The following is a 19430-nucleotide window of genomic DNA, read 5'->3' as shown; positions in this document are numbered from 1 at the left end:
GTCTATAAAGTAAAGGACTAAGGTAGAAAAATAACACACAGTGTACGTCCATAGCTAGACGGCACACAACTGGTGGGTCTTACGCAGCACACTTCTTATTCATTGGAGACACACCCATATGTTCGATTATAAATTGGATGCTTTATCATAGTTCCTTTCTTCCAAGTTCACTTACAACAAAGCTATAGATAGCATTCAGGGGAAGGAAAACAGACATTTGGAGAACAATGTAAATGGGTCACATAAATAATTTACATTCGACTTTGTATATGACAAGGTGTAAGTATTACAAAGCGTTTTCTGAAATACACTATTGCCTTTCATATGTTTTTCACTTCTATGCATGGTCCCCCCTCCATCCTCATCCTACAATACATCTACCCATCTTCTTTGGGTTATAACAAAAAACAAACAAACAAAAAAAAACAGGAGTCAATAAGCTTTGACATGTAGCATATACTTTTCTGAGCCCACAGCATAAAAAACTTTTTAAAAACAAGACTGCTGGGTGAAAAAAGGGTTTTCTAGGTTCTTGATGCCTCTTTTAAAATAATGAGATTCAACACAACATTGTAAATCTGCTATACTTCAATAAAAAATAAAGTTAAAATAAAAAAATAAAAACAATAAGATATATAAACAAACAAACAAACAAAAATGAAATTCAAACTAGGTATTTCCTAGATCATACAGTTTTACCACCAGCCCTGGTGATGAGGTAATGATGGATGTAAGATAAAGAAAAGTTCCTAGCAGAGTAAAGGCCTCTGCTGTGATTTTGTAGTGAGAGGATGACAGTGTTGTTTGGGTCCTTCTGGGTCACAATGCTGCCATCCTCTTATCCCAGCAGTAGGGAAAGTAACAAAGTAGCAACCCCAGAATGGTTGAAGGGAAGCCAAAGCAAAGGGGATTAGACCCCACTTGCCATTCTGAATTCTAAGAGTATCCAGGCTTATAGAATGCCCTCCTTCCTAACCCTCCTCCACTTAGTGCTTTGACTATATTATATTTATACTCCATGGTTATTTTCTGTTTCAACAGACCTTGGGCATGTTACTGAGATTCCCCAGGGCCCAGTATCACTATCGGGGCCCTGTTGACTTTTTCATTACTCTGTACCGACAAAAAATCACTGGCATCAATATAGGCTTATTAAATGTTTTAGGGCCAATGAAATTCCATTAGCTCTGTGCAGTGGGTAGGACTATATTAATTTACCATTCCCAACAGTTAAAGGATTATTACCTTACAGAGAGGTTATGTGACTCCAAATATTTATATGATGAGTAAGTGGCAGAACTGGAACCAACCAGTCCATTTCACTCCCAATTTATGCCTATTAAAATCTCAATGATTTAAAAAGAAGTCACTTTCTAAGTTCACAAGAAAAGAGGGAGTGAGGGAAGGAGGTATCAATGGTTAAAGCTCCAGCGAGTCCCAGGAATGGGGTAAAAAAAACCAACAAAACTGTAGATACTTTATATCAATCTGGCTTCTTTCTCTTATTATCAAAATAAGTAAGACTGAAGTAAATAATGAAAAATAGCCCCCAAGATTAAAATATTAACACTACTTGTTTAAGCACGTTAATATACTCACATGCATCAAAAAACCCCTCAATTATAGCAAGATGGTGCAAAAATTATATCTTTTCTTAAAATTAATATCCACATTGCTCAATTATACTAGTCAGCATTAAAATCAGATGCTACATGTATTGCAGCAGAATTTTCTTTAAAAATTGGATACACTGGGCTTTCCTGGTGGCGCAGTGGTTGAGAGTCCGCCTGCCGATGCAGGGGACGTGGGTTCGTGCCCTGGTCCGGGAAGATCCCACATGCCGCCGAGTGGCTGGGCCCGTGAGCCATGGCCCCTGAGCCTGCACGTCCGGAGCCTGTGCTCCGCAATGGAAGAGGCCACAACAGTGAGACGCCCGCGTACCGCAGAAAAAAAAAAAAAAGGATACACTGTGAAAAATAAATAATTCTTGAGAGCATGTTCATCAAATGAATCAAACAGAAAGTTTTCAAGGTTCAAATGAACTAAAAGAAAAACATGAGTGATATTATTAGGCAAAATGATAAGATGTTTATTTGAATGCTTTAACATCATTTTTTTGTCATATCTATCCCTCTATTTTAATGATGCACTTGTTATTTTCTAAACATCTATCAATATAATGGACCACTTTTATCCATTTAAATGTTTTTTCATGTTAAAAAAAGTAATACCTGCTAGTAGAACAAATCTAACAACACAGAATAATATAAAAATGTGAGTAATCTCCTCTTTAATCCTATTTCCTTACAATTAACATTATTAACAGTCTGACGTGTTCTTTCAGATTTCTAAATGCAATTATATATGTCTACATTTTATAAATAACTAGATGCATATACACATGCTTCTACTGAATTATGCACTGATAATAAATAGCTCAAACTTGTTAAGTGAAGCAGACAGTCTTCTGAACACTTCATGTGTATTAATAATTACAAAAGTCTTGATCCTCACTTTAAGACAAAGAAATCTGAGGCACAAAGAACTTAAGTGACCTGCCTAAGGTTAAACTTCTACCAAATGGTTGCTTTTTCACTCAACAATTCATCATAGACATTTTCTATTATCAATTCACGTGGTTGTGCCTCATTCTTTAAATGACTGCATATTATTCCACTATATTGAGAGACCATAATTTAATAACCCATCTCCCACCATGAACATTTGGGTTACATCTCAATACTGTGATGAACATCTTTATACATATAGTTGTATGTATCCATGCTGAAGGATTCTTTTAAGTGTGAAAGTTGAGTCATGGAGAATGTAAATTTAAAACAATGATTTTACTGTTTAGATGTTCTTCATTATACATGGAACCACTTTGAACAAAGGAAAGTAAGAGTAGGTAAGCAGCAAAGTAGATGTTGCAAAGTAACAAAGTAAGTAACAAAGTAGATGATTTCTTTATTCTCTTGGTTTATAATTTAGGCATATACCTAAAATCAGAGTAACAAGTTAATGTAGTGACTGCTATATATAAATACAGAGGAGCTACAAATTAGAAGGAGGAACATGCTGCAGTTTCTGAAAAGAGGGCTTCTTTAATAAGGTGCTATTGTTTATTTGGCTACTTATTAGAGGCCAATTACTGTATTAAGTACCTTATAGCTCATCTCATTTATTAGTACAACAACCATAAAGTATGTACTTTTATTGCAGCTATTTTATAGATGAGAAAAACCACTGAGATTTACACCCAGACACTATTTCCAAAGACGTGCTTCTATCCCCTTTGCTAAACTGTATCTTCTAAAATTAAGGAATTTTACTGAGTATTAGCTGCTGTGCTATGCTCTTTCACAAGCTTTAACTAATTACATATTCTGTAAAGTTATTCCTTTGAACAAAGCATGCTGGCTTACATTAAACATGAAGGAAAAATTCTAGGCTAATCATGTTTTCTTTCTACAGCTATTAGCTAATGATCTGTCATACTCATTCCTTCATTCAACAAACATTTATTAAAAACTTAAGAGGTCCATGGTACTTCTGGACCATCACTATAAAAGCAAAATTTTTGTCCCTCTTCATTTCATCATTTTAGCAAACAGAGCATTACAGTTGAATTTTTACCTTTTTCATTTCATCCTCAAATGCCTTTTCCAAATACTTATATCTCCTGATGAGTTTATTGAAGACCTAAACATAAAAGAGAACCAGTCAATATTACGTGAACAATTTTAAAAGGCAATAGAAGGAGGTGTAGAAACTCACCCTAACTACAAGGGTCTACACTAATAAAAAGGTGTAGTTAAACATTCTCAGACTGTGGTATGAGAACTATCAGCATTTCAAGGAGTTATTATGACCTGAGGGAAAAAGAGGATCAAAATGCACATGTAGAATAAAACAAATTCATTTGAGAATGTAACAGGTGAGAACCAAAAATAACTTTGATGAAAATGAAATGAATATAATTTTAAAACTGTGTGATGTAGAGATTGAAAATAACTGAAACTAAGGGGATCATAGATAGAATCACTTACACGCTGGATATGATGAAGAGGAGATCAGAGTTCAGGAGAGATTATACTCCAGGTGAACACAAACATGATTTCAGCAGATGAGCAATAAAGATTACTGGCCTCCACAATCTAGTTAGAATTCTCAAGCAGGGTTTGCAACTGTGTCAGTGGAATTCTGGACTGTTTTTAAGAGGAATGATGTTTGTTATGGATTGAGTTCGTGTTCCTCCTAAATTCATATGTTGAAGTCCTACCCTCAATGTGACCATTTGGAGGTAGGGACTTCGGGACAGGGTTAAGTGAGGTCATAAGGGTGGGGCCCTAGTCTGACAGGACTGATGGTCTTCTAAGAGCCAGGAAAGGAAACCTCACAAGGAACCAAATCCATTGGCACCTTGATCTTGGACTTCCCAGCCTCCCAAACTGCAAGAAATAATATTCTCTTGTTTAAGCCACCCAGTCTGTGGTATTTTGTTACGGCAGCCCGAACAGACTAATACAATGTTCTTATTTAAATGGGGATTTTATAAATATTATTTTAATAAGTGTCAAAATGATTTCTGAATACAATTCTTTTCTCTTATACCCATGTGATATACTTTCATCTAAAACTCTGTGTTTCTTCCTTAATGTGATCAAGATGGAGTTCAAGAGTAAAAATTATAGTGTTGCCCTTTATGAGGAAAGAAAAGTGAGCCAGGAGGGAATTGATAATGCAATAAGGAAAAAAATAAATAAACTATACTGAAGTCCCACAAATTTGATTTTCAACTTACACCAGCACTCACATATTTCTTAGTGTGATTATCATCAGGAAAAAGAATTCTCCTTATCCAAGAATGATTATCCAAATCCCCACAGGTAAATGTTTACATATGAAAGCAAAAGTCATTATACTACCAAAGTACTCTTCAATGAACTAATTAACATTTAACTTCCACTCAAATTAACTTCCACTCAAATACCTTTATATTATACAATTAACTTCCACTCAATATACAATTAACTTCTTATTATTAACTTATACAATTAACTTCCACTCAAATACCTTTCTCAATTTAATCTCTCTCCCTGACTACCCCATTGACCTCTGTCAGTCTATCAGTATATAATAATGTTTAATAAACTTAGAAACAATAATGTATCAAAAGTTCTTTCAAATATACATATTCCATATGAAAAAATAAATCATAAGTAAAAGAAACTATCCTATTTAGAAATAATGATGAGGTTAAGTCTATATAGATCTTTTCAATTTTATGAGAATAGTAGAGTACTGATTTTTCTTCCAGGCCTTCTTATCTTTCTTTCCCAGTGGGACTCAAACAGCAAATAATACACCTTGTACTTGCATTAATTTAATCCTAACAAAAATCCTCTGAGGAAGGTAAGGCAGGCGTTAACATCATTGACAGACCTGGAAACTGCTACTAAGTATCAGAGCAGGAACAGAACTCAGAAATTCTGATCCTCAGTGAACTGTACTTATCTAATATATCATAAGGCGAGAGAGAATTTTAAATGAACAGCTTTTGAATTGAGAACATCTGCTTCAGTATCCACCTGGCCCAAGGTGTTTGTGGCCATTGACATAAGACAGTAGAAGCACAGATTTAGAGAGGACAGGTTAGAACATCATCCACTGAACCCACGTGCTTAAGCTTTTGGTCCATTTTTAAAGATTTCCTTCGTTTTTATCTATTACACATTTCTTAAATATAAAAAAAGGGGAATAAATATCTATGCTAAAATAGCATGTGATTAAAATAATGATTTTTGAAGTTTAAATTCTTAATGGCCACATATCCCAAATTACTCAGCTTAGCATGCCTTACACATTTTAATAAACAAAGTAAAGACAGTTTCTAGCATCTGAAATCACGTAGGTGCCAGGGATTCCTATGGCCTTTTTCATATACATATATATATATATATATATATATAATGAAATGTGTAAAACAAGAAGACTTGTTGACCTGGGACTTGCCTTCATGGTTTAGATGGGAATAAAAACTGACTTTTAAGAAGAGTCAGTGAAAGAATCAGAATAGGAACACACCAACCCTAAGCTGGCTGGTCACAATGCACATATGTTCAGCTTTAGAAGGTAATGTCTACAAGGTTGTCCCATTTTACACTACCACCGCTTCCTGATCTTCACCAGGGCCTAAATACTTCTTAATTTTCACAATCTAATGAATGCAAAAGGGTATCTCGATATTAATTGAAATTTTCTCAATGAGTTTGAACTCATTTCCTTTGTTTTTTGGAGGAATTGTGTTTCCTCTTTTCTGAAATGCCTGTAAGTCTTTTCCTAATAGGTTGCTTGTCCTTGTCTTATTGACTTACAGTTCTTTATCTAATCTGGATATGAATCCGTTATCGGTTTTATGTATTACAAGTTTCTTCCTGCCTCTTTCTTTTAAACAGCTACCTGAGAGTCTGTTAATATGAATTACTAAACTCTATGGATTGACTTATATATTGTTTTCATCCTTTGATGTTATTACAAGCAACACTATAATAACTGTCGCTGTTTGCGTCACTTTACACATGCCACTGTCTGCAGGATGAAGTCCTCGAAGTAGAATTGCTGAGTCAAAGGGAATGTGTAGTTTTAGTTTTGAAAGATAGTGCTAAACTGCTCTCCCTAAAGCTTGGACCAATATATACTCCACCAGAAATTATGATTCCCCATATCTCTTATAGGTGAAAGGTAAAGAAACTCTACTTTGGTGAAGCTTTAATGTCCGTTATTACGAATGCAATTCAGTATCTCTTCCTATGCTTAAGACCTATCTAATATCCCTATTTAGAAAGTGGCCTGTAGAATTTCTGAACCTAATGTTTTCCTAAATCCTGTTCAAATGTTTCCCTTCCAGTACAACAATCTCTCAGTGACAGGCTCTACCTGAGCATAGTTTCGGATGGTTTCGTGATCTTCATTTGCTGAAAACACACAGTGGTTGGTCATCTTGGTCTTGTCACCATCATCTATGCGTGTTCCTCCAGGGGCTAAAAAGGGAAAGGTAATGACCATTAGGACGATGCTGAAATCAGAAGAGCATTTGCAGAAGAGATCAATTCCTGCACATCAAGGAAAACAATAAAGGTAGACGTCACATAAAGTTTCATAGAATGATGTGCATGTGTAGACACACACAGTTTTTAGATTATCGTCTTAATAAAATTTTGTACAGGTGGTTGTATTTATTACAAAGGGCTAATTAAACCTTGTGCATAAATGAATTGCATGAAAATAGACTCCTGAAGGAGGTGACTTTTCTAAAAACTAATTTACTTATAAAAGATGCGTACATGTTATGATTTGTTTACATTTCTAACATAATGCAAAGTGGTTGTTCGATTTTCTATTCCTACCATAGTGTATGATGAGATTGTTGCTCTATATACTTGCCTTCACTAGATCCTACCACTACAAGTCTGGTTCTTTCCAAAGTATATCTTTAACCATGGCAGCTAAACAATAACATTTGTTCAGTGAATTTAACTTGATTATTCTCAGTGCAGTTCCTGATGTTTTCCCACATTGGGACATGATTCACTTTTCATGCTTGATAATATTTTGCTGGACTCCAGTTCACCAATACTGGAACTGCCCAGACCTGGCTTTTACAGATCTTGCTGGTTTCTACTTCAGTAGGCATTAAAAATGTTCCCTCCTCCACCAACTCAGTTATTCACACAGGGTTGAACAGTATACACCCTGACCCCTTGTCATTTGTATTTGATCACCCAGCAGTTGCATTGGCTAGGAAAGAGTGTATTTTATCCTCTCTAATCTTTCTTCCCCATGGCCTATACAGTAATCATGGAATAAATGGATAGACCAAAAGAATGCCTTTTTTCCGTTACTCAATTTTCCTCATTCAAAGGCTCCTCCTGTAAGTTTCAATGGTGGTCATTACAAACATTGGCTGATTAGAAGACCAGAGTCAGAACACTAGGTATTTTTGTTTTCTGATTCTACTTTATCAGAATAAGGGTAGAAATTTGAGCAAGCCAAGTTAGAGTAATAACTATTATATACTCAACAAGTATTTGCAGAGTATACACTTGTATAGGCCACTCTATTTATTTTAGTGGTTTGATTTGAGTCATATTTCAGATCTTTGGATGAAATGAGCTACACATAACCAACTTTTTTACAGGCTCCGGCATACAGTTTTGTAAGTAAATTAGTTTTTAGAAAAGTCTGCTCCTTCAGGAGTCTATTCTCATGCAATTAATTTATGCACAAGACTTAATTAGCTCTTTGTAATGAATACAACCACCTGGAACAAAATTTTATTAAGATGATAATCTTGTAAAAACCCTGGGCTAATGATACCTATCTGATAGAAGTTACATAACTGAAAAGTCTGATTTTGAAACTATAGTCTTTTCTTTTAAGAGGTAAGATTTAAAAATTGCAATCCCTTACAAAAGAAAATATTTGTTACACATTGATAATATTGCTACACCTCACATTTAAAATTTTGTTCCCTGATATCGGGACGAAGTATGAATTGCCATTTCTAAAACTTTTGGTGATCCTGCTGTTTTTCTCAAACTAGGAGTAAAAGAATTTCTTTTTTTAAAATAAATTTATTTATTTTATTTATTTATTTTTGGCTGTGTTGGGTGTTCGTTGCAGTGCGCGGGCTTTCTCTAGTTGCGGAGAGTGGGGGCTACTCTTCATTGCAGTACGCGGGCTTCTCATTGCAGTGGCTTCTCTCATGTGGAGCACGGGCTGTAGGCTTCCGTAGTTGCGGCACATGGGCTCAGTAGCTGTGGCTCACGGGATCTAGAGCACAGGCTCAGTAGTTGTGGCGCACGGGCTTAGTTGCTCCGTGGCATGTGGCATCTTCCCAGACCAGGGCTCGAACCCGTGTCCCCTGCATTGGCAGGCAGATTCACAACCACTGTGCCACCAGGGAAGCCCCGAGAAAAGTAAAGTATTTCTTGTATCTACTCTTCAAAGGGTACGACTGAAAAACAAAGGTAACTGTTGTCTCAAGAATAACAGGGGAAGGTAAATATTTTTGTGGGTGTGAAGAAAATTCTTACATACTCCATTTGTAAACAAAATGTTTATATAAAAAGAATGCACCTGGCTGACTTTATTCATTATATCATAGGTCTGGCCTCAGTAGACATCTGGGGTTGTACTGTCTGTGCTCGTAAGTTGTACCAAACATTTGCCCTCCCCTCTTTTGGATGGATAGGTGTGGTGTGAAGGAGTGAAATCTAGGCTGCAGATATAAATTTGTTGATCATCATTATAGAGATGGTAAATGAAGTCTTGAGATAATCAATGTAAAGCATATAATTTTAAACATATGTAAGGGGACAAGTATGGAAACCTAGGAGTCATGTGAGAAGTGGCAACTAGAGAGGTAGGAGGGAGTCTAAATGGTCCCACGTAAGGCAAGAAAGGAAAGCATTTCACGAATGATGAAAGGGTCAACAGTGCTGCCAGGAAGGCACTAAGAACTGAAAAGCGTGCGTTGAATTGAATGGTGAAGTCATGTGTGACTTTGGCAAGAACCAAAACCGACCGAAGACTATTCTTGCATACAATTTACCAGTGCATCGATAAAAGTATACCATAACTAAGGAAATTGAAAAAGCCAATAATCACATCAGGAAAGGTTCAACTTCACTATTAATTATGGTTTTCATTCTTTTTAGAATCATCTAAGGTAACATAACACTCATGGGCATGAAAGGCAACAACATACTGCAGAGTAAATATAAAACAGCATGTAGAGTATCACATTTGTGTAATATCATCCCATTCTCAAAAGTTTATGTATTTTGGTAAAGAGATTTCTAGGAAAGAATTAACCAAAATATTAACAATAGCTATCTCTGTGTATTGGGATTTGAGCACACGATAAAGAGCTTTTTATACGTGGACTTGAATTATCTACAGGGATAAACTGAGACTTTCATAAATGATAACAACAAAATAAACTTGGTACGTAGTGAAAACCAGCAGTTCAGATCAAAAGGGGGTCTGAAAGTAAACGGGACCATGTACCAGCACAGATAGATCTAAGAGCTCAGAGGGAAGAATTAAAGGGTAGCTCTACCTAAAAATGTATGTATACACCCTGGCTTAAAGTAGATTGGCTTAAGCAGCATTTCTCAATGAAAGGCACTCACAGCACACTGGGCAGGGCAATTTTTCATTGTACTGAATGTTCCTTGCATAGCAAAGTAGGTGGCATACCTGGCCTCCACTCCCAAGTCTTTGTAGCAACCAAAACACTTCCACACATTTGCGAAGGTCCCCTAGGCAGCTGAAAGTCACTGGCCTGGGGATCTGACAATTTCCAGTGATTTATGGTTACCATAGGAACTAATTATGAAAACCAAGTTCTAAGAATAACTATGAAAGGAAAAATGGGTGGTTGTGATACCTAATAAACATTTAGAACAATATACCATACCACTTAAATAGTATTCTGAAGCCTTTTCCCCTGATGTCCCTGCTCTATAAGACATAGTTTTTATTTTGCTTTTTATCTGTCTTTAACAACTTCCAAACTTCTCTATCTTTAATCCTTTTACCTATACACTCACAATTACAAGGATTTTTTAAAAACTAGATTTAAACTATATTTCGTAGATGGCTTTCTATGGATAAAATGAATTTTAATGAGAATTAAATTTAATGCGAATTCTTTTTAAATTTGTTGACACAGTTAGATCTCACTGCTCACTATACCAAAAAGAAAAGAAAGAAAGAAAAAGAAAAAAAGGGTGGGACTCAAAAGAAATGTGCTATGGCAATTGGGATTTAATGATATATACTGGAAGGATCTAGATGACAAACATAAAGTTATACTCTACTGTAGAAATTACTCCTCCTAAGTCCACTTCAGAAACATTCAAATATTAGGGACACATGGAAAAATTGGCTTTTATCTAAAGTCAAGGGGCCAATCATGTTGTATGTCAACAAAAATCCTCAATGCTATGCCTCTCTTAACTAACAATCATTTCATAGCCACATTAATACCATTCTAAATCGTAATCTAGGTAAAAGTTGTAGAGACTCCCATTTACATTTTTTTACCAACTATCATAAATGTAAGCTTATAAAGATTCTACCTCATAAGAAAATCTTTCAGTAGAATTGAAAGCACATAATATTACAAGAAGGTGCTCTAATGTATGGTTTACCGAGCATACTGCCAGCCACCAGGATATCGAAGAGTGTGTCTGCATAGCGACGATAATCTAATCTTGAGCCTGTAGAGTCCAGAAACTTGGCTACAGCTTCAAGGTCATCACCAGCTTCATTAAGTCCCTGGATGAGTGTATCCCTGAAGACTGTGGGTTCGAATTTCTCTTTTTCATCTAAAATAAATACAGAATACAATTATCCTTTTACTTACACAACATATTCCCAAATGCAACCATACATTTCCTTTGTTCACTGGTTTTTATTTGATAGTATGATTATTTAAAAGTTGAAGGATGATTAAGTTTTTCTACTAGTTTTTCATGTTAAAGCCCTTGTTTAAATATTTATTCAAGCAATTTATTTCTGTTGAAAGGGGCCACACTCTATCTAATACATTAAAAAATTGATGATTGATCATTTGTGTCACTCATAGGATAGGCCAATGTAAACTACTAACCCTATCTATCTGATAAACAATAAAGTATAACAATCAAAACTTAAAATTTTGTTCCACTTAAGACAGAAAAAGAAAATGATGCAGGGAGAATCACTTAAGATTAAGGGAGAATATATAAACAAACAAAATAAAGATTGGGAGGAAGAAAATCAAGAGGGGTATCTCTTTTTAAATTTTTTTAATCGAGATATAATTGACATATGATATTATATTAGTTGCAAGAATACAATATGATTTGATATTTGTATATATTGCAAAATGATCACCATAATAAGTCTAGCTAACATTCATTACCCTACATAGTCACACATTTTTGTCTTGTAATGAGAAATTTTAAGATCTTTCTTAGCAACTTTCAAGTATGCAATACAGTATTTTTTTTAACTTTTAATTTTATATTGGAGTATAGCCTATGAACAATGTTGTGATAGTTTTAGAGGCAAAGTGACTCAGCCATACATACACATGTATCCATTCTCCCCCAAACTCCCCTCCCATCTAGGCTGCCACATAACATTGAGCAGAGTTCCCTGTGCTATCCAGTAGGTCCTCGTTGGTTATCCATTTTAAATATAGTGGTGTGTGCATGTCAATGCCAAACTCCCAAACTATCCCCTCCCTCCACCTTCCCCCCTCATAACCATAAGTTTGTTCTCTAAGTCTGTGAGTCTGTTTCTGTTTTGTGCAATACAGTATTATTAACGAGTTATTATGCTGTACATCACATCCTCATTACTTATTCTACGATTGGAAGTTTGTACATTTTGACCACTACCTTCACCCACTGCCCCCTCCCCACCACGTCCCCACCAGTGCGCCTCTGGCACCCATCAATCTGTTATCCATGAGCTGTTTTTTTGTTGTTGTTTGTTTGTTTTTGTTTTAAAGATTCCACACGTAAGTGAGATGATACAGAATTCGCCTTTCTTATTTCACTTAACATAATGCCCTCCAGATCCATCCATGTAGTCACAAATGACAGGATTTCCTTCTTTTTATGGCTGAGTAATGGACAGGTTGTTTCCATATCTTGGCTTATTATAAATAATGCTGCAGTGAACATTGGGGTGCATGTATCTTTTTGAGTTGGTGTTTTCATTTTCTTCCAATAAATACCCAGAAGTGGAGTTGCTGAATCATGTGTGATTCTATTTTTAATTTTTTAAGGAACCTACATACTGTTTTCTATAGTGGCTGCACCAATTTACATTCCCACCAATACTGTTCAAGGGTTCTCCTTTTTACACATCATCACCAAATACTTGTTATTTCCTGGAGGAATTTTTTTCTTAACAAGATAAATTATTCCAGCATACTTAAATATTTAAAAACTATCGTGAGCTATACGTTTGGATATCCAGCTTCAGAGCAGATGTTCTCAACCTTCTTGTTTTCATGACCCCTTGACACCCTTCAGAAGTATTAAAGATTCCAAAGAGTTCTTGTTTATGGAGGTTACATCTATAGATACTTACTTTACAGAAATTAAAGCATAAAATTATTTATTACATGAAAAATTTTAGTGAGAAGAGAGGCACTGTTTTACACTTTTGCAAATCTCTTTAATGTCTGGCTTAATGGCAGACAGATTTCCAAACATGCTGCATGCAATCTGTTGCAATATCACACAACCTGTAGCCACCCACTGTAAACTCATGAGAGAATGTGTGAAAGGGGCAAATGATATCTGGGTATTTAATTCGAAAACAGTTTTGACTTTGTAGACACCCTGAAGTATTTCAGAGGATTTAGAGGTACAGATATTATGTAAGTTCCTCTCCTCAGCAGACTCTAGAGAGACGTCTTGTGGAAGGTCAGTTTGGAGCAAAATCTTGAACAAAATAAAGATCATATGCTGTTGAAAAAATGTGAAGCTAGCAAACTAGAGGTCGGAAGAGGTGTTAAAAAAAAAAAAAAGGCTAGGTTAAAGGCTAAGTATGTAGGATTCAGTTCAAAGGATTTCACCTTTTTCCCCCCCTTATGCAGAGTCTGCATATGGGGAGAGAGGGACAAAAGATGAACCCAGAAGTTAAAAAAAGAAAAAAAATTCTATCATATGTGTCTTTAGAGATAGTAGATATTGCAACTGTAAAAAAAAAAAAAAAGAAGAAGAAGGAGGAGAAGAAAAGAATGCTATAGAAAAAGAAACATTTCATGAATTAAAAGAAAAAGTTCCTAGAAATGAAAAATATGACAGAAAAACATACCAACTCAACTGAAGAGTTAAAAGAGAAAGCTGAGAATATCTCTGAGAAACTGGGAAAAAAGTCAGACACCTACAAAATAGGAGCAGAAGGGTAAGAAAAAGAGCCGACCCGTCAAATGTCCAAATAATAAGTGAATAAAAATATATTTTTTTAAAAAGGAAAGGAAAGGATTTAAAAATTTCAAGAAAGTTTTACAGTATTGAAGGACATGAGTTTCCCAATAAAGGACTGTCTAGGGACCCAGCACAAGGACTGAAAGTGGATCCACAAGGTGCATTCATTACTGTGAAACTTCAGAACACTGGGAATAAAGCAACTCTCTGAAGTTTCAGGTGCAAAAAACCAAATCACATATAAAGTATCAGGAAACAGAATGACTTTGAATTGCGCAACAGAAATACCAGAAACCTGAAGATATTCCTTCAAAATTATGAGGAAAAACAATTTCCAAACTAGAATTCCAGTGTTCGGTCACACTACTAATCAAACATAAGAGCAGAATAAACATATTTCAAGACATTCAAGGCCTCAAAAATTATGTTTCTGATACACTCTTTTTAAAAGCGATTGAAACAGACACCACACCGAAATGAGAGAATAACTCACGATTTCACAATCTTAGTAAGTCATGAGATCCCAGGAAAAAGAGAAAAAAATCTAAGAGACAGACAACAGTACTCTTCAGGACAGTGGTGAAAGGACATTTCAAGCATTTCACGTTAACAGCTGGACAGTTGGCCTAGAGAGCAAACCAAATGGAAGAGGGTTTTTCAATACAATATGATATGATACATAGTCAGAATTCCTTCAATGTAATATCATTGTTAGAATTCCTAAAGTGTTTATATTAAGAGATTTACATAACAAGGGAAAGGATGGGGTTGACTAGTTTTAAGGTACAGAAGACTAAGCAAAAAAAAAAAAAAATTTTGATTATTATTAAATTCATTAAATCCAAAGAGAAAATGGTGTTCAGAAAAATAAATCAAATAATAGCTCAGCTCTGAAGAACATGTACCAAGTCACAATAACATACACCCTAAACAGAAGTCTAGCTAAAACTGATACAATGAAAGGACGGAGAACGAGAAGAGGTTTGCAGGTGGGTGAGGCATGAAAGAGCCGAATCCTCATGTCCCATAGGAGGAAATGCATCTAGAATACCTCCAACAGAAACATCAAGCATCAGCCATACAGGAGTGTTATTTGGCCACAGGAATGCAAATGTTAAAAGAAGCAGTTAGAGTAGAAAGAGCTCCGCTGGGGTCTTGCAGAACTGTTTGACTATTTAAACCACGTACACGCATGACTTTGATAACAATTAAAAACTACATGTAAAAACCAGACAGCAGCTGCCTGGTTTGTACAGACTGCCTACCTACAGTCTAACAGAAGGGATGTGTTGTAAGGGGTTAATACCACAGCCTCAGAAACAGAGAAGAATGGCATTCCCAGTACCAGTCAGAGTCACGCAGCATAAGATACCATGAAGACAGATGTAAATTAACTTGAACACTATTCGTCATGAACGAGAGATAAAAGTCCTTTTGATGCCATAAGCAAAACATTATGCAGCCAAGAACATGCAAATGTTGACCGCAGGAAAAACATAATTGGGGTCTTGTTGTGAAGCGGGGGAGGGAGAGAATGGGCACCCTAGAAGCGCAGATCACGGGGCTCGGAAGAAGTGGGTAACTGTGACCCACAGGATGAACTCATTGGCAAGCATCATCCCCTACTCGGGGTCCAGCCAAAGGGTAATTCACCACCCACCTTGGGAAGAAGTTCCCTCTCCTTGAACACAAAAGCATGAGAAGTGAAAAGACCACGAGCTGCTTATTAAGTCTCGTGACCAGCTCCCAAAATCAACTGAGGCCATCTGCACAATGGCACCCCAACATGCTTTGACATTGACTCAGGTGGTAGAACAGACTTTGGTGGTTTGAAAATTATAAATTCAAGACACTGGAAAATATAAGTTGAGCAATAAGGTAAGCTACAAATTCATGCAGACAGTTTTGTTTTGAATCTAAGAGACAACTTAAAAACTCTTCTTTGTAAAAAGGCCCTCATCCACCAGTTATACTTTTCCAAAAGACTTGCTAAGGGAGAGGGAAAGTAAAAGGAGGAAGACAGCACATCATGGCCAGACATATTTCAACAGTGAGTAATAATGCACTAGGTCAAAATGATCAAGTATAGCTTAGGAATCTTAAAAAGTCATGATGGCCTGGGAGGATTAATAATTCTCTTGCAGGATGAAAAGCAAAACTCCCACCTGCTAAGATAAGTGTCCATCTAGAGGAAAACTAAATTCCTGTACAGGAAAATGGCAAGAACATTACTGGAAGTTTGGGGAAACAAGACAATATTTTACCCATAGGTTCTTTTTCATCTGAAACAATCAACAGTGTATATGATTTGTATTTCATTTGAGGACAGTGTAGCAGAAGTACCAACAAAATCCTAACGAAAATATGCCATTGCTTCCTTGAGTTTCCATTTGGCAGGTCAAAACTCCTTTGAGGTAGGAAGTACACAATTAGGGTCTCACATTTACACTGTGTTGGTGAATCACAAGTGTGACACTGAAGAGTCAGTCATAATCACCCTCACAAAACACAGAGAAACAGGCCTATTTCCGACACTCAAATACGCCTGTAAGTTATCTAAATACATTGCTTTCTCTAAGAACTATGGTAAATGGTTAAGACAGCATTTTCCCAATGTGTTAAGTGACAAATAACAATCTACCCTCCCTTTCTGAAGGTCACTGAGTTACAGTAAATGAATAAGAACGATCATGGGTTTTCTAACTATACACACACAGATTTACTTCCGTATATATTTAAAGATTTACCTCATTAGTTCCTAACACCACTTATTACAAATCTAAGAGTGATTTAAAACCACCAAAACGGATCTAAAGCCTCAAAGAGAAACCTGAGTATGTGGTTCCTCTGGAGGCCTGAAGTTTGGTCATTTTTTTCTCTCCTATTTTCACTAATTTTAATCCAATTTCTCCACAAAATTTAGAGGGAGGCCAGTTCAATTATTAAATATTTCATTTCACTAAGCATAACAATGGCTCAAGGGAGAAGGGTTCATCCTTTCAGATTCCTCCAAGTCACACTAGAAAACATAATCTCTCTGGAGAAAATATTATAAGCAAGATGTGCATATTTCACAAAGGATACGTTCGATATGATGTGTCCTACCATAATGTTTAATTTTGATGTTAAGCAAAAAGAAATACATTTTTATACTAATTTGGCAGGGAAGAGCATTAACTTTGCTAGGAAATAGGTACAAACTGAAGACAGAGCTTCAGAAGACAGCCTATTAAAATGACCTTGAAATATCCTCCGTAGATTTTTTTTCTTGGCTCTACAAAACTGCCAACCATCTATCTGAATTCAGCCCCATCATACTAGCAGAAGAAAAGCCAAAGCACAATGAATCGTCAGGATGCAATTCACTATTATGAAAAGCAGAAAATGAGGTAGACTCCATTTTTTTTTCCAGTCAGCAGTTTGGCACAAAATGGCCCAAGTGCTGCTCTGATCCCCAACAGACCTGAGTTATATAAATCTAGATCAACTGACAAATGATAGATAACATACTTCTGGGTGGCTCTCTGTGAGTATTCCCGCAGCTATCAGACACAGTCTTGCCCACCAAATGAATCAGAGGCAAACCACTTCAGTGGTAGAGGCAACCTTTCCAGTCCAAAACTGAAAACTGACCGTAAGGGCCAGTTTACTCGCTGAATCATGCCTGCTCTTGTGCAAGACATCCTTGGGCCCTCTCCTGGCGTTGGAGCTCAGCTACCGTGAATCAGCGTCACACTAAGAAAGCTGCCCGAGTTGGAGATCCAGGTCTGAGATTAACACGTTCCCTCAGCGGGCAGGCGATGGCAAACTTTCCTTCACCTGACAGTTGGGCATACATTAAATATTATCACATTACTAGGCGCAACAATAGCTTAACTGTAACTAGGTTTCTGATTAAGTCCTTTGGAAATCATCGACGTCATTTATGTTTTTCAAGACGGCTTTAAACAATGAGACAAAGAACGTACGCTGGTTGCAGCACCTTGCATTGCTATCTGCTGCCAGATTTCAATCCACATTGTGTAGTGGGGACACAGTTTGTAAGAGGGCTAAATATAAGAGAAGGAGGTGGTTCAGACTATACTTATACTTAGCTTATGGGGATGAGTCAAGGATGCAAAAGATAAAAATAAAAAAGAGTATAAGACAGAAATACTATACAAAATAACCGTATCTTTTGGTTTTTAAAATATTTTTTAATTTTCATTTTTTTAGTGGGAATGTGAAGCTTTCTGGCAGGTAGCATTTTAGTCCTTACTGTTACCTAGTGACTCTTGCAATCTCTTCTAATTCAAATGATCTATTGTACTGAGAATTCTTTTCCTTCTACATGGCTACACTTGCTACTTACATAGTCACAGCATTGCAAGAGAACTTCAGCTACACGCATTGGCTGAAAATGCCAAAGGCATGTGATATAGCTTATCAATTCAACAATTTAGCACTCGATGACCATTACATGGCATTCTGCTTCATAATCAGCTATGAGGCCTTCAAAAAGATATTCAATCATCCTTTATCTTTACACATGATACTTCCTTAAATATTATTCAGTCACTCTCCTCAGTGTCAGTCAACATAATAATTTCATACCATGTTTCATATTTTAAAAAGTTTCCCTATTGGGACTTCCTTGGTGGTCCAGTGGGTAAGACTCCGTGCTCCCAATGCAGGGGGCAAGGGTTTAATTCCTGGTCGGGGAACTAGATCCCACATGCATGTCGCAACTAAGAGTTTGCAGGCCGCTACTAAGAAGCGCACATGCCGCATCTAAGACCTGGCACAGCCTAAATAAATAAATAAATAGATTAAAAAGTTTCCCTATCAACTTTTGACTCAACTGCTCTTAAAACCAAGAGGATTTCTATATAATTATGCAAAACTGATTAAATATTATAAAAGATTTAAAAATTCTGTACACAAAAAGAATGGGAAGATGAACATAACAAAAAGAAGTCACTCACATATAGAAATTGTACCAGCCACCATCAAACTGGCTATATCACTTCTCTTCCCACGATAAAAGACACCTGAAAATATCCTGAGTTTTACAGATATTTAGGGCAGTAAATTTAATTCGACTTTCTAAATTCTGAAAAGGCTAAAACACTTCAATGTCTTCCCTAATTTACTCTTCTCTTAGTTTTACTATCTTGGCTTATGAACGTTTTCTTAAAAACACAAAGAAAGCAAAAACCAAATGCAAACGCTGATGTTAAAAACAGTAAAGTTTATCAACTGCCTTCATAGCCTCACATGACAGTAAGGCAACCTGAACAGATATAATCATCCTCATTTTGTAGATGAAGACACAAAGCTCAGACAAGTTAAATGACTTGTCCAAAAATCAAACACCTAAGTAACCGGTGGTTCTGAGGCTTGAATGCACAGCTTCAGATTTTACAGTCAGAGCTCAAAAGACAGAAA

At 36.3% G+C, this 19430-nt stretch overlaps 1 protein-coding gene across 4 annotated transcripts in view; it reads right to left on the bottom strand.

Moving 5' to 3' along the window:
- Window positions 1-19430, bottom strand: part of BZW2 (basic leucine zipper and W2 domains 2) — a 58354-nt gene that overhangs the window by 19962 nt on the left and 18962 nt on the right. For all 4 annotated transcript variants that reach the window (XM_027102581.1, XM_027102583.1, XM_027102585.1 and 1 more), the window contains 3 exons: window positions 11223-11399; window positions 6940-7043; window positions 3637-3702 (listed from right to left, as the gene is read on the bottom strand). In XM_027102581.1, the coding sequence (XP_026958382.1) occupies window positions 3637-3702; window positions 6940-7043; window positions 11223-11399 (347 nt within the window). The remainder of the gene's footprint in view (window positions 1-3636; window positions 3703-6939; window positions 7044-11222; window positions 11400-19430) is intronic.

The sequence above is a fragment of the Aethalodelphis obliquidens genome, unplaced genomic scaffold (genome assembly GCF_003676395.1).
Source record: "Aethalodelphis obliquidens isolate GAN/ISIS:26980383/991018 unplaced genomic scaffold, ASM367639v1 scaffold5, whole genome shotgun sequence".
Lineage (NCBI taxonomy): Eukaryota > Metazoa > Chordata > Mammalia > Artiodactyla > Delphinidae > Aethalodelphis > Aethalodelphis obliquidens.
This window is presented reverse-complemented; position numbering and strand designations above follow the sequence as displayed.